Genomic DNA, 14040 nt, shown 5'->3' on the forward strand with positions numbered 1-14040 from the left:
GGGGGGGGGGGGGGGGGGGCGCTGCGTGACTGCCGACAACGTGTGCATGGCGGCGGGCGGCAAGGACTTGCCACCGTACTTTCACTAGACATGAAATGCTTCCGAGAAGCAGTGGGATCTCGCATGCTTTTTCAGTGTGAAAAACGGTTCTTGCTGAGCTGCGGGAAGATGCTAGAGATAATGAGTGAGGCCCAGGGGAATACTGACGGGGGAACAGACTAATGACCCAATGAAGAAACTGCCAACTTCTGAGACCCGATCCCCAAGCAGAACCCAGTGGAGCCCAGCAGGGAGCGACATGGCCAGAGCGATCGCCGGCAGAGACGACAACGCCAGCAGACTCAGGCCTGACACTGAAGGCGCGTGGCTCTGGAGCACACACCTGCCATCACCCGGGAGGGGCCGAAGGGCGGAACCACTGTGGGGCCCACTCAGGTAAAGGACCGCGGACTGAAGACATCGCAAAGCATATGAAGGAGAAGGAGAACTGGGAGAAGTTGTGCAAGAAAGATCAAAAGGATCTGACCACAGGCTGGGTGTGTTGAACAAAAATGTGTCTCAAGTAATTCAAGGGTTGGGAGAATAATGATACAGTAGTCCCCCCAAACCACATTTTTTCCTTGTCCCTCATTAAAAGATACACAAGGAGGCTGTCCATAAACAGCTTTCTCCCTGGAATGCAGAGGAACTTACAGAATGGTCTCTACTCTCCTCTACACAATAGGGAGGTAAACTACTTTTCAAAAGAATAAAGTAAGGCAGAAAAAAAGATGACTCCCATAAGTGATTCAGCCAGCATTCTGTTGACCTTAGTTTTTCATGGCCTAACTTTCCCACTGTTCTAAAGAATGAAGCCTCTACCGTGCTTCCCTTCTTGCTGCGACAAACCACCCCACTCCACCCCCAGCACGCTCCCATTCAGTTATAGCCTGTCTGCAGGCCTGTCCTGAAATTATGGCCCTAAAGACATAACTCCCTCAAACAAGAAGCATCGGGGCTCTAGCAGGAATCGTGCTTGCCTGCCAATCTTACCGGTAGACTAGTCAGTTTATTGCAGGACAAATCCAGTACAGTGGCCTTTGGGAGGGCAGCCTAGGAAAAGAAATGCGAACAAAATGTCAAACCAACACGTGGAATGGTTCAGTGACATGAAGCATTTTCCAGCGAAAATTGCCACAACTAGGAAGGCCTTTAAAAATTAGCACTGAAATATAATGTGATAGTAATAATAATGTAATAGCTACATGCATCAACATTTAATACCTACCAAGTATCCTACATTACAATCTTAACCCTCACAACCCTGTAAAATGGGAACTATTACCACCATTTTATAAATGAGGAAATCTATGGGCATAAAGGTTAACTAGCTTGCCAAGGACAGGGACGCAGCTCTTAAGCAATGGAACTGGAATATGAACTGGAACTCTGTTCTAACTTCCATACAACAGAGCCAAGTGTCCAAAGGCAAATGTAATTCATTAAAGGCAGCAAAGGGTAGGTCACCCAAAGTGACCCTAGTGTGCCAGGGCCGGTAGGAAACCTGGTGGGAAAAGCAGGGATTATGATTTAACTCCACTTTGCCAACAAACCAGTTGCGTAATCTTCCTGGGACCTCAGGCCTCAGTTTCCTGGCGGCAAGTGTGGGAGGAGATAGGTGGTGGGGTGGGCAGCAGCAACTGGATTCCAGCCAGTTCAGGCTGAGTTGGGAAGAGCCCTTGCCAACCAAGCAGTGACACTACACGTGCCTCAAGGAAGGATGCCTCAGGGCCGGGACAGCCAGCTGGGACTGCCAGCTTCCTAGAAATGCACGGTTCCGGGCCACACCCAGGTCTGCCCAGAGGCCTACTTCTCAGAGGAGTCATTCATTCATTTATTCATTCATTCTCCGAACAGCCGGCAACCACTCCGTGGGCGCCTACTTTGAGTCAGACACGGAGCTGAGCGCTGTGAAAGCCCCCCAGATGGGAGGGGAGACTCACTCCCGATCCGTAAAAAGCCCACGGCCAAACAAGCAGCGCCTTCTCATCTTCTGGAACTGCGCCAAAGTGACACGTGTACACCCCAGGAAGAAAACTGGGGGCAGAGGTGGGCTCCCCGGGAACTTAGCCCCACTCCTCCCCCCTAGTTTTAAGATCTGGAAACTGAGGCGTAGGAAAGGAGGCGACCCGCACAGGGGCCAGCGCCAGTCTCGGGCTGGCACGTGGGCCTCGCGGGGCTATACTGACCAGCTCCTTGACGGGGACCTCGTTCAGGTCGCTGAGGCTCAGGTCCAGCTCGTTGCCGTCCAGCTTGTCGCGGAGGTTCCCGCCCTTGCTACCGGCCTTGGTCATGGTGACGCCGGCCGAGCGGTCCCGGCTCCGGGGGCTCCCACAGGAGAGGGGTTGAGAAGCCGCTCGTCGGTTCAGGGGACTCGCACCCAACCGACAACGCCCGCGTCCTCCGCCGCCGCAGGTGCGAGACGCGGCCGTCCGCCCGACCGCCCGCTGCACTCTGAGCCCCGCGCCCCGCTCCCACCGGTGCCGCCGCGACGACGACCACTTCCGTGTCCACGTCACCTTCCGCGGCCACTGAGACGGGCGGGGCCAGAGCGGCCCTGGCTAGTGCGGGAGCGCCCTCTCACGTCTAGGAGGGCGCACTGCAGTGGCCGCCACCTCCGGAAGGGTGGGGTTCAAAGCTGCGAGTTCGGTTGCCAGTGGCCCGATGATGCGCCACCGTCGCTGGCAGCGCCAGGAGGCGAAAGGGCACGGGACTGGGCGCCAAAAGACTTAGGTTACATCCCAAGATGACTTCATCAGATTACCCTGTTCCCCTGGATTAGGAGCCATAACTGCACGCGTCTTTCAAAATTGCTCTCTGTCCTCTTTACTTAATCCCCAAATGATCATCCCCCGGAAATCTCTCGTATCTCCTCTTCCCTGCCCCAGCCCTTGCCCAGGCCGCCAAAACCTCTCACCTGGATTACTGAGTCTCTCTCCCTGCCATCCACTTTTACCCAGCTCCCCAGATGATCGTTCTAAAAATCTAACCAAGTCTTTCCTCTGCTTAAAACCCTTCAAACCTCTGGCTACCTCTAGAATATGGACCACTCTCCTTTCTAGACTGGTCCCTGCCTGCTTCTGCAGTCTCCTCACAAACCCCAGTCCCTCCCTGCCTGGGATGCTGTGTAGACTTCCATTAGGTGGCCTCCGATGTAGGAAACAAAGGCAGAAGAAAAATTATTAAATTTCCTTACTACTTACAGCCCACTGATAAGTCCTTAAAACAGGCAGAGTGACACTCCTCTCGGAGCTCAGGTCCCTCCATGTTAATACCTTGCTGAGGGCAAAGCAAGCCAGACCCCCCCTGCCCCCCCCCAGGATTCTATGAGTCTACTTTAACACATAAAAATTCCTTTGGAAACTTCCTTTATCTCTAAACCCTCCTAAGATACACCTTGGCAATCATCCCCCAAGCACGTGACCCACCAATATGCATCTGAAGGGTCTCACGACTAAGGTTTTATTAAACAGTAATAAATTACCTTTTTCAACAACAGCTAGCCCCCTCAAGGTTCTGGAAACCTGCTTCCAAAATTCCTTAGAGACTTAGGCTATCCTTAACAACCTCCCAGCTTGAAAGTAGATAACAGGTTGCCCACGGGTCCTGTCCCCATGCTTTAATAAAACCACCTTTTTGCACCAAAGTGTCTCAAGAATTCTTTCTTGGCCACCGGCTTTGAACCCTAAGGTCTTTCCTACATCAGAGTCCACACCTTTCCCTTTCCTGGGATGGCCTTGCTTCCCAAGGCACCTCTGCTTCGCTCATTTCTAGTCCTTCGGGAAACCTCCCCGGACCACCATGAACTCCAGAGCTAGTGAGGGGTCTCTCCTTGGGACTCTGATAATGTCCTACGTGCTACCTTACTATCAGAGGTGATAGAGCTTGGGGGCTAAGGCAGGGCCTCTGGCTTGGCCAGTTGCTATTTATGAAAGCCCAAGCAATCACCATGCCTTATTTAGGGACAGATGAGAAATGTGTATAATAATGGTGCCTAACGGTAGAGTCTGCCGAGCATTGAATGAACAAAACACCGCAAGCTTCCTGAGCTTACCGTAGTGACTGGCATTTAGTAAGGAACTGATAAATACTAGCCATAATTCAGAATTTGCCTTGGGCTATACTTATCTTTATGTGTCTGTCCTCCTCTCTGGACTGTGAGGGAGGGATTTTGTCTTTGTACCCCCAGTGTCTGAGCGTCTGAGGCATGGTGGTTCTCAGTCAAAGGTCTGCTGAATGAATGAATGAATGAATGAACAAGTGAAGCACTTTACCCACTTCGCACCTCAGTTTGCTCATCGTTGAAATGGGGACATCAAAGCTTCTCTCAGAGGGCAACTGCGAAGATCAAATGAAGTCAGTGCAGCGACCTATTCATTTCACAAATCCTGGTGCACACCCCTCCACCCCCAACAAGGCTTCTGGGAACCAGACAAGGCAATTGAATAATTGGACATTAGCACTTGGCAATCTCTAAAGCCCTTGAGCATCCATTATCTCATTGTGAAAAAGTACACGAAGAGACTACACAGCACATTTTATTGTCCTCTCTCTCTCTCTCTCTTATTTTTTTAGAGCAAGGGTGCATTCATGTGAGTGGGGGGATGGGGAGCTCTATCTCAGGGTCCTGAGATCATGACTGACCTGAGCCAAAATCAAGAGTCCGACGCTTAACCCCTTAACTGACTGAGCCTGCCAGGCACCCCTGTTGTCTCTTCTTTATTAAGGAAGAAACTCGGGGAGAGGTAACTTGTCCCCAGTCACAGACGGGCAGACTCAAATCTTTTCACTCCAAATCCTGTTTCTTTTCACTACACCCTGTCATCCCTGCTCCCAAGGAGCCTACAGTCAACACAAGTAATCATTATATAAAGTAGAAAGGATAAGGGCCCTAACACATACAGACAAAACCTATGTAAACGTACAGGGCTGTGCGGGTATGTGTCTGAAGGGATAACATCAGACCTACATATTTAAGAGCATTCTGTCCGGGGCTATGATTTACATATGTTATTTCTTGAACTCACAACAGCCTTACAAAGCAGACATTATTTCGGTTTTTCAAAGAAAGTCATTGAGGCTCAGAGAGGTACTTGACTTCTAGCTATTTAAAGACAGTCACCGTAAGGAGGTGAATGTATTTCACGAAACATGTGTCATACCCAGCACGGTGGGGAAAAAGAGCCTGGAGGAAGGAAGATAGCAGGAAGGCACCATGGAGGAGGTGGCATAATGGGTCAAATGACAGGCAGAGTCGTAGCCCAGGGAGGCGGCGTGGAAGAGTGGGCAATTGACAACAACTATTCACTCTGAGAAAGGTGTTGTTGTTGTTGTTGTTGTTGTTGTTGTTGTCCCAAGGCAGCTTCATGCGAAAATGGAGCCTGTCATCTGTGGGCAGCTTTTTCCGTGGGAACAATAGACGGGCCCTTGGCTGCAGCCCCCAAACCGAGTGCCACCTTGTGCCTGGATGTCCAGGTTGTCTGGGGAGCTGCCAAAGAGAACAAAGCACCACGGCCCTTGAGAAGGCAAAGATCAGGACCAGGGCAGGATGTAGCAGCTTCCTGGAAGAAGCTTGGGTATCAGGCCAGCTCTGTGACTGTTAGCTGCAGTGCCATTCTGGCAAGTCACCCTACCTCTCCAAGCCCCTGTTTCTCCTTCTATAGAATGGGCATAAGAAAACGGGGAAGTGTGCCAAGGACCCACACAGAGACACCTGTGAGTAAGGGCCAAATAGCATGATGCAAGAAGTCAACTTTTTCTAAGGGCAGCTGGGTCTCTTCAGCCAGTAGTGGGTGGTGGGTTGAAAAAAAGAGACTCGGTTAGCCCTTGAGGATTGGAGCTCCCAAAGTACCTTTTAAGGCAATGATCTGTCTCTTTATGGTTTATTTATTTACATGGACTTGTGTTAAATACTTCCACAAATAGAGAGAGATGCCATGTTCACCATAAATCAGTCCGTCCCAAAGTAAATTTCTAAATTTAAAGCAATCACAATTAGAAATCCCAATAAGATTTTTGTTTTTAGAACTGGGTAAAAACGATCTGAAAATACATATAGCAGGGGGGAAAATCAAATTCATACGGAAGGATAAATGAACAAGAATTGCCAAGAACACTTAACCTCGTGAGATAAAAAAAAAAAAAAAATAGCCGCAAGGGGCCTGCCCAACCCGATAAGCCGAAGGCAGATGTTTAACCGACTGAGCCACCCAGGCACCCCGAGGAAGCTATATTTTTAACAAAGATTAAATGGGAAAAAAGATACACGAAGTTCCCATCCCCTGGAAGGCACTCGAAAAAATGCTTCCTGAAACCCTGCTGAAGTATACGTTCCCACCTCCTCCCCTGCGTGCGTGCCGTTCAGCTTGGAATGCCCTTTCCTGCCCTTGCAAGGTCACCATCCTTTTTATCCTTCAAGGCCCAGTCTGGATGACCCCTCCTCCGGAAATACTCACCTGATTACCAGAAGTGATGGCTGACCAAAAGTGAGCCATATCTGTGGATGCCCTGCAGTGACCCCACGCCCGCAGTACTGTGCCCTGCTTTGCACCTGCGTGTGGGCAAGAGTAACAGTGAAAGAGGTGGAACCCAGGGGCGTCTGTTGCATCGCTCCAGGGAAAGGCTCTCCTGGATCATCAAAGGTGGTCATGCTGGTTCTGTCTGAGTCTGAGGCCTGGAACTGCCCTCTTGAGACCATGAGGGAAGACGTTGCCTATACACCGAACATGGCCAAGTGGCAAGAAGTGTTGGCTTGGGTCGTGGTACCAGCTCTGGAAGCATCCTGACCCACGGCTAAGGACTAAAAGGCCTCACTTCTTGATCACAGGGCTTGAATCCCACCAAAGGGAGATCCTTTTCAAGAATGCTGCCTTTTTTTTTTTTTTCAAAGTAAGCTCTACACCCAGCATGGGGCTTGAACTCACAACCAACCCTGAGATCAAGAGTTGCATGCTCTCCTGACTGAGTCAGCCAGGTGGCCCTGGAGATCCTTTGTATATTTTTACCCCCCACAAATGTACAGTAGGCATTTTACAATTATTACTTGTCTGAGTCATTCATTTGACTCAAACCACCGAAAGTGTATTGAGTACCTACCACATGCTACACACTAGCTGTGGGCTCACTGGGAATACAGTCCCTAATCATTGTAATATATGCCCTGACTGCCTCTCTCATAGACCTTACCTGATCCCTCATTCCTCCCCAAAAAGCACTCTTTGCTCCCCTAACAAAACTAACAGCAACTCCCAGAATGCACAGGTTCTCTGCCTTCACAGACACGTTTTCCATATTCCCTTGATATGTATTCCCCCTGGAACATCCCATCGGTCATCCACAGTTGCTCCTCCCAGTCCGGTCTATGGTGGGCTGCATAACGTTCCCCAAGACGTCCACGACCTAATCCCCAGAACCCGTGACTACGTTACTTTACACAGCAAGGAGGACTTTTCAAATGTGATTAAATCGAGGATCTTGAGATGGAGAGATTATCCAGGATCATCCAGGTGGGCCCTCAATGTCATCACGAGTGTCCTTTAGAAGAGAGGCAGAGGAGATGGGACATGGAGGAGGAGGAGGCAGAGGGAGATTAGACGTGATGGAGCTGCAAGCGAGGAAGACCTGAAGCCACCAGAAACTGGAAGAGACAAGAAACAATTCTCCCCTGGAGCCTCAAAAAGAACCAGCACTGCCAACCCGTGGATTTTAGTCCCATAAGACTCGCTTCAGACTTCTGGCCTTCAGAACCGTAAGAGAATAAAGTTCTGTTGTTTTTAAGCCACTAAATGTGTGTAATTTATTCCAGCAGCCCTAGGAAATTCATACACAGCTCATTTTTCAAGGAATCAGCTCAGATCTCTAGGGGACCTTCTGGGACATGCCCAGGGTAGGTACCTGTCCCCTTTACCCCTACTCCCACAGCACCAGCCACATCGCATGTCATCACCAGTCTCAGGGTGAGCGTTCTCTGGAAGACACTGGGTTCCCTGAGGTCAGATGTCCTGCCTCATTCATATCTCCAGCTGGAGGGCCCAGCACTGTGCCTGGTACCAAAAAGGTACTCAATGAATGTCCGCAGAACCAACGAATGAGTAAAGGGAGATGAATTTGCTTTGATCTGATAACACTGGGTCCTTACCCAAGACTTATTTCACAGTTGACCTTAGTTCCTGACTTTGAGCCAAGAAAAGTTGAAAATTACACCATCCAAAAAGGATTTTCGCCCTCCCTTTCTTACAAAAGCAAGGCTTTCACAACCTTTGGCAGCCGCTAGGATTGCAGCTGGTTTAAAGTTTTTCAGTTTTGAGTTGCCAGAAAACTGTGATTGTTTTAAGATCCTACCTGCCTGTGTCTGCCATCAGTGCCTAGTTGTAATCACAATATTGTTACTCCGCACAGCAGTTCAGAATAAGTTCCTGATTTTCACTTCCAGTTTGAATATCAGAAACAGCCACTATTAGAACGATTTTTTTTTTTTAAATCAGCCTTCTTGTTTGTTTTTTGTTTTGGGTACCGGCTACCAGATCGGACAGACAGAGGGTGAGCCTTCTGTTGTCTTCAGGGACTGTCATCTCTTTGTTCAAAATGAGAATCCAGGGGCACCTGGCTCCCTCAGTCGGCAGAACATCTGACTCTTGATCGCAGGGTGATGAGCTCAAGTCCCACCTTGGGCATGGAGCCTACTTTAGAAAAACAACAACACACAAAACAAAACAAAATGAGAACCCTTCCTCATCCTCCTCTCCCTTTCCCTTTGCCTAGGCTGCTAGCAGTCTCTTCTTTCCTCCTCTCCTTTGGGAGCTCTGCATTTCTACCCAGAGAGCTCCTGCCTCAGACGTCCAGCAAAGAAGATTCTTTAAAAGTGACATTTTTCTTAGCCAGTCGATTACAACAGAGAGCTATGAAAAATTGCACCAGAGAAAAGAAATTTGCCCATGGTCATTGAGAGAAAAGGTGGCTGAGCTGGATTTCTTCCCTGAGTCCGAGGTTAATCGCCAGCCTAAGCAACCCCTTTGCACTCATTGCTTTGCTGTAAAAAAAACCTCACCAAACACGCTAGTCTCTGTACATCATCGGTGGGACTCATCAAGAAGCCTGCTAGTAAAAAATTTTATTGAGGGGCGCCTGGTGGGGCTGAATGGGTTAAGTGTCCCACGCTTGATTTCGGCTCAGGTCATGATCTCACAGTCAGGAGATCCAGCCCCGTGTGGGGTTCAGGACTAGGCAGGGAGCCTGCTTAAGATTTGCTCTCTCGGGGGGCGCCTGGGTGGCACAGCGGTTAAGCGTCTGCCTTCGGCTCAGGGCGTGATCCCGGCGCTATGGGATCGAGCCCCACATCAGGCTCTTCCACTATGAGCCTGCTTCTTCCTCTCCCACTCCCCCTGCTTGTGTTCCCTCTCTCGCTGGCTGTCTCTATCTCTGTCGAATAAATAAATAAAATCTTTAAAAAAAAAAAAAAAAAAAGATTTGCTCTCTCGGGGCGCCTGGGTGGCTCAGTCGTTAAGCGTCTGCCTTCGGCTCAGGGCATGATCCCGGGGTCCTGGGATCGAGCCCCATGTCAGGCTCATGTGCTGGGAGCCTGCTTCTTCCTTTCCCACTCCCCCTGCTTGTGTTCCCCCTCTCTCTGGCTATCTCTCTCTCTCTCTGTCAAATAAATAAAATAAAAATCTTAAAAAAAAAAAAAAAGATTTGCTCTCTCCTTCTCCCTCCACCCCTCCCCACCCATGCTCTCTCCCTTTCTCTCTCTCTCTCTCTCTCAAAAAAAAATTTTTTTATTGAGATAAAACATGTATGGAGAATCTGGCTGGCTCAGTTGATAGAGCACATGACCCTTGACCTCAAGGTTGTAGGTTCAAGCCCCACAGTGGGTGTAGAGATTGCTTAAAAATAAATAAAATCTGAGGGCGCCTGGGTGACTCAGTCGTTAAGCATCTGCCTTCAGCTCAGGGCGTGATCCCAGGGTCCTGAGATCGAGCCCCGCATTGGGCTCCCTGCTCTGCTGGGAGCCTGTTTCTTCCTCTCCCACTCCCCCTGCTTGTGTTCCCTCTCTCACTGGCTGTCTCTCTCTCTCTGTCAAATAAATAAATAAATCTTTAAAAATAAATAAGTAAATAAATAAAATCTAAAAAAACCCCACAAAAACCAAACAAACATGTACATTGTCTTAGGAAAATAAAACAAGAAAAAGGCTTTTCAAGAAAAAAAGCATCGGTTCTCTGCTCTACCCCTCCTCCCAGTCCCATGCTCCAAAGAGAACTCTTTTTTTATTGTAACAAAATAGACATAAATAAAAATTAGCATTTTATTTTAACCATTTTAACCACTTTTTTAAAGCCTTTATTTGCGAGAAAGAGCGTGCACGCGAGGGAGAGGGGGAGGAGCAGAAGGGGAGGGAGGGAGAGACAAGCAGACTCTGCGCTGAGCACGCAGTCCTAGGAGAGGCTCCATTCCAGGACCCCAAAATCATGACCTGAACCAAAGCCAAGAGCAAACACTTAACCAGCTGAGCCACCCAAGCGCCGCCCATTTTTTGACCATTTTTAAGTGCGTAGTTCAGTGGCATCAAGTTCCCTCACGCTGTTGTGCAACCATCACCACCATCCATCTCCAGAACCTTTTCATCTTCTCAAATGAAAACTCTATACCCATTCAACACTAATTTCCCCCTCCCCCTCCCCCCTGCCCCTGGCAACCACCATTCGACTTCCGGTGGCATGTGACTACCTCAGGTACCTCGCGTAAGCGTTTGCTCTTTCGTGTCTGGCTCATTTTACTTAGCAGGATGTCCTCAAGGTTCGTTGCTCTTACAGCACATGTGAGAGTTTCCCTCCTTTGTAAGGCTGAATAATATTCCATCGTACGGACATACCACCTCTCGTTTCTCCACCTGATCATCCGCCAAGGGACATTTGGCTTGTTTCCACCTTTCGGCGATTACGAATAATGCCGCTACGAACATAAGTGTACAAATGTCTGCTCAAGTTCCTATTTGCAATTCCTTGGGGTACAAACCTAGAGGTGGAGTTGCTAGGTCATGGAGTTATCGTTTTTAACTTTTTGAGGAACTGCCATGCTGCTGTCCACCGGGACTGCTCCATTTTACATTCTCTTACAATGCACAAAGCTTTCGGTTTCTCCACCTCCTCGCCAACACTTACTGTTCTCCATTTTATTCTTTATCTATTTATTTTTAAAGATTTTATTTATTTATTTGACAGAGAGAGACAGCGAGAGAGGGAACACAAGCAGGGGGAGTGGGAGAGGGAGAAGCAGGCTTCCTGAGGAGCAGGGACCCCGATGCGGGGCTCGATCCCAGGACGCTGGGATCATGACCCGAGCTGAAGGCAGACACCCAACCGACTGAGCCACCCAGGTGCCCCTGTTGTCCCCATTTTAAAGATGATGACTGAGGCTGGAGAGGCCCTGTGACCTGCCTGAAGCTACGAAGTAAGTGTGGCCTGAGCCTTGGCCTGTGCTCACTGTGCTCACCTTGACCTTGGCCAGGTAGCTGAACCTCCCTGGATCTCAGTTTCTTTTCCTTTTTTTCTTTTCTTTTCTTTCTTTTTTTTTTTTTTTCAAGATTTTAAGTCATTTCTACACCCAACATGGGGCTTGAACTCACAACCCTGAGATCAAGAGTTGCAAGAGGTGGGGGGACACCTCCACCACCCATGGAGCCAGCCAGGCGCCCCTCAGTTTCCTCATGCATAAAAACAGCAACATATTCCAAGGCACGCCTGCTCCTTGCAGGGTCATTGTGAAGGCCAGATAGAACCCTTCCAAAGAGTCTGGCTTTGGAAGCTCCCCTGACGCTGGCGGCTGCTACCCCCAGGCTCTCGTGTCTGGGAAGTCACGGAAGCCTGAGTATGGAGAGCAGAGGCCGGAGCAAGTTCAAGAGGAATTCATCCTTCTCTTCCCCTCTCCCCTCCCCCCAGGGCTGACCCTCAAACTAGCAAGGAAACTAGAAGTGTCTGTGAGAGCAATACCCACACACCACTTCACGGGTCCAGGGCCACCCAGCAAGGCACTGGCAGAGCTGATCCCCTGGACCTGGGATGTGCTCCAGGGCATTCCATTCCTGGGACCAGCTATCCGAGTCAGCAAGTTAGTCCCATTAGGAAGGTGGGCTCTTGAGAGCTCAGCGCCTCATCACTTCTCTGCACCCCCCCATCCTCCTTCCTCCGCTATCACACAGCTTGAAGGGGGCAGACCTTCCCCAGGAGTCAGGGTTTCAGGGGGATCTGAGGTCACGCTCAGTGTGGTGACCAAGAGCAGCATGGTCCCCTTCTCAGGACGTCAGTTGAGCCAAAGTCCGGGAGATGAGGGCAAAGATCTTCTACTGTCAGGCCCCGCCCCTAACCACGTTTTCTGCTGGGCCCAGATTTTCATCTCTGTCTCTGGGGCAGGAAAGGGGAGGTCACCCCTCCACAGCCTCCCCCCACCCCCGCCCCAACCCCACCCCCCGCCCGTTGCTGTCCTCCTCCTCGTCTGGAGGAAGGGTTAAGACGGCGTGAAACTGACATGTGTGCCACTGTGTGGTGCCCAGCGCCACCTTCCCAGCCAGGCCCAGAGCGGGAACAGGCGCCCTGGGCTGAGCCTCTGTACAGCTGCTTTCCCCTCACGCCTTGGGCAGGGCGCGGAACTGTGCCCTAAGCCCGAATAGCTGGGGGATGAGAAGCACACGTTCCAGTCCCTGATGCCACCTTACACGGTGCACAGCAGGGGGTCAGGGCTGCCCCATAAGAGCCAGGGGTACCAACTGGCGTCCCTTTAGCTGACTTCTGGCCCCGGAGGGGGCTTGCCCACCGCACTCTGGTCCTGGCCGCCTCCCCACCCACCGCGGGCCCTCTGCTCCAGGCTTCGCGCCGGCTCTCTTGGCCTCTTGCTCGCAACCCCAGGAGCGGGGAGGCAGCACGGGACCCGCGCGCTAAACGGGGCTCCGGGGATGGACGCGTCTGGGCCTCGCCGCCCGGCCCGCACTCACGACCCGCGCGGGCTCCCTCTCCGAGCAATCAACAAGCCCTTGCGCCCCCAAACCTAGGCCTCTAGTGGTCGGGAGAGGAGCCGGCCGCAGCCCGAGGCCTTCGGATCCGGGGGGAAACCCGTGGCACGTCTTCGAGGTGGGAGGGGAGGGCCGCGGGTCCGAGGGGAAGGTGGCCCCGAGCGTAGCCGCTTCCTCCGCGCCTCGCCCCGCCCCGCCCCGCCGGCCCGAGTCCTCCGCACCCCATAGGCAGAGGCGACCCTCCCCGCCTCCCCGCCCGCTCGGCGCTGGCCCCACCTCGGCTCACTTTAAAAGTTTCCTCGGGCCGGGAAGCGCGTAGAGAACCATGGCCATCTACGTCGGGATGCTGCGCCTCGCGAGGCTGTGCGCCAGGAGCCCCGGGGTGCTGGGGACCCGCGCCGTCCTCTCCCGGGGTTGGCAGGAAGCGAGATTGCAGGGCGTCCGCCCCCTCAGGTACGCGGGCCCGGGAAGGAGGGGGTGGCCCTGGCCCCCCGGGAGGGAGTTTGGGGGGGCGCCTGCAGAGCTTCCCTGGGGGCCGATCCCACTCTGGCTGGCAGGCTGGCAGGCTGGCGGCTGCCACACCTCTGGATGGCCCGCGCTGGGGAGCAGGTACCCCGCACCCAGCACCTAGGCAACAGGAAATGCTGGCCTGGCTCGCGCAGACTGGGGCTGCAGCTGGTGGCTGGCAGTGACCCTGTGCTGACTCCGAGTTCTGGTCCAGGAGTCTTGGTTCCTTCCACACATGAGCACACACGGAAGGCCAGGAGCCTGGGCCTTCAGCGGTCTAGCCTGAGAAAGAGGGGCAGGGGCAAGGCTCTGTCTTCAGAACACTCTCTCTGAGCTGGACCCCCTTTCATGAAGGGATAAACGTGGGGATCTTTGGCCTGTCTTGCCAGGCGGCTAAGCTCAGTGGTGTCCCCTCTCCTCGTTAGGTGCTGACGTTAGGTGCTGAGGAACACTGCTTTTGCGCCTTGCTACCTGCTGGGCCTGTTTCCTTGTCC

General features: G+C 51.8%; 2 protein-coding genes and 1 long non-coding RNA gene across 5 annotated transcripts in view; 1 reads left to right on the forward strand and 2 right to left on the reverse strand.

Annotated features, from left to right (window-relative positions):
- LRRC59 (leucine rich repeat containing 59) overlaps positions 1–2563 on the reverse strand; it is a 12712-nt gene extending 10149 nt beyond the window's left edge. The window contains exons 1-2 of the mRNA XM_040640815.1: positions 2229–2563; positions 1033–1092 (exon numbers count right to left, since the gene is read on the reverse strand). Of these exons, the coding sequence (XP_040496749.1) occupies positions 1033–1092; positions 2229–2333 (165 nt within the window). The 5' untranslated portion in view covers positions 2334–2563. The remainder of the gene's footprint in view (positions 1–1032; positions 1093–2228) is intronic.
- Positions 2564–4822: 2259 nt separating this feature from the next.
- Positions 4823–13455, reverse strand: LOC121105018. Of its 3 annotated transcripts, none has more exons than XR_005837445.1 (2): positions 13326–13455; positions 4823–8717 (listed from the first exon to the last, which is right to left on the reverse strand). It is a non-coding gene; the product is annotated as an uncharacterized LOC121105018 (long non-coding RNA). The 3 variants fall into 3 exon arrangements; XR_005837444.1 differs by having other exon boundaries at positions 13316–13448; XR_005837446.1 differs by having other exon boundaries at positions 4823–8720; positions 13316–13430.
- Positions 13343–14040, forward strand: part of ACSF2 (acyl-CoA synthetase family member 2) — a 55275-nt gene continuing 54577 nt past the window's right edge. The window contains exon 1 of the mRNA XM_040640818.1: positions 13343–13492. Coding sequence (XP_040496752.1) covers positions 13365–13492 — 128 coding nt within the window. The 5' untranslated portion in view covers positions 13343–13364. The remainder of the gene's footprint in view (positions 13493–14040) is intronic.

The sequence above is a fragment of the Ursus maritimus genome, unplaced genomic scaffold (assembly GCF_017311325.1).
Source record: "Ursus maritimus isolate PB19 unplaced genomic scaffold, ASM1731132v1 scaffold_24, whole genome shotgun sequence".
Lineage (NCBI taxonomy): Eukaryota > Metazoa > Chordata > Mammalia > Carnivora > Ursidae > Ursus > Ursus maritimus.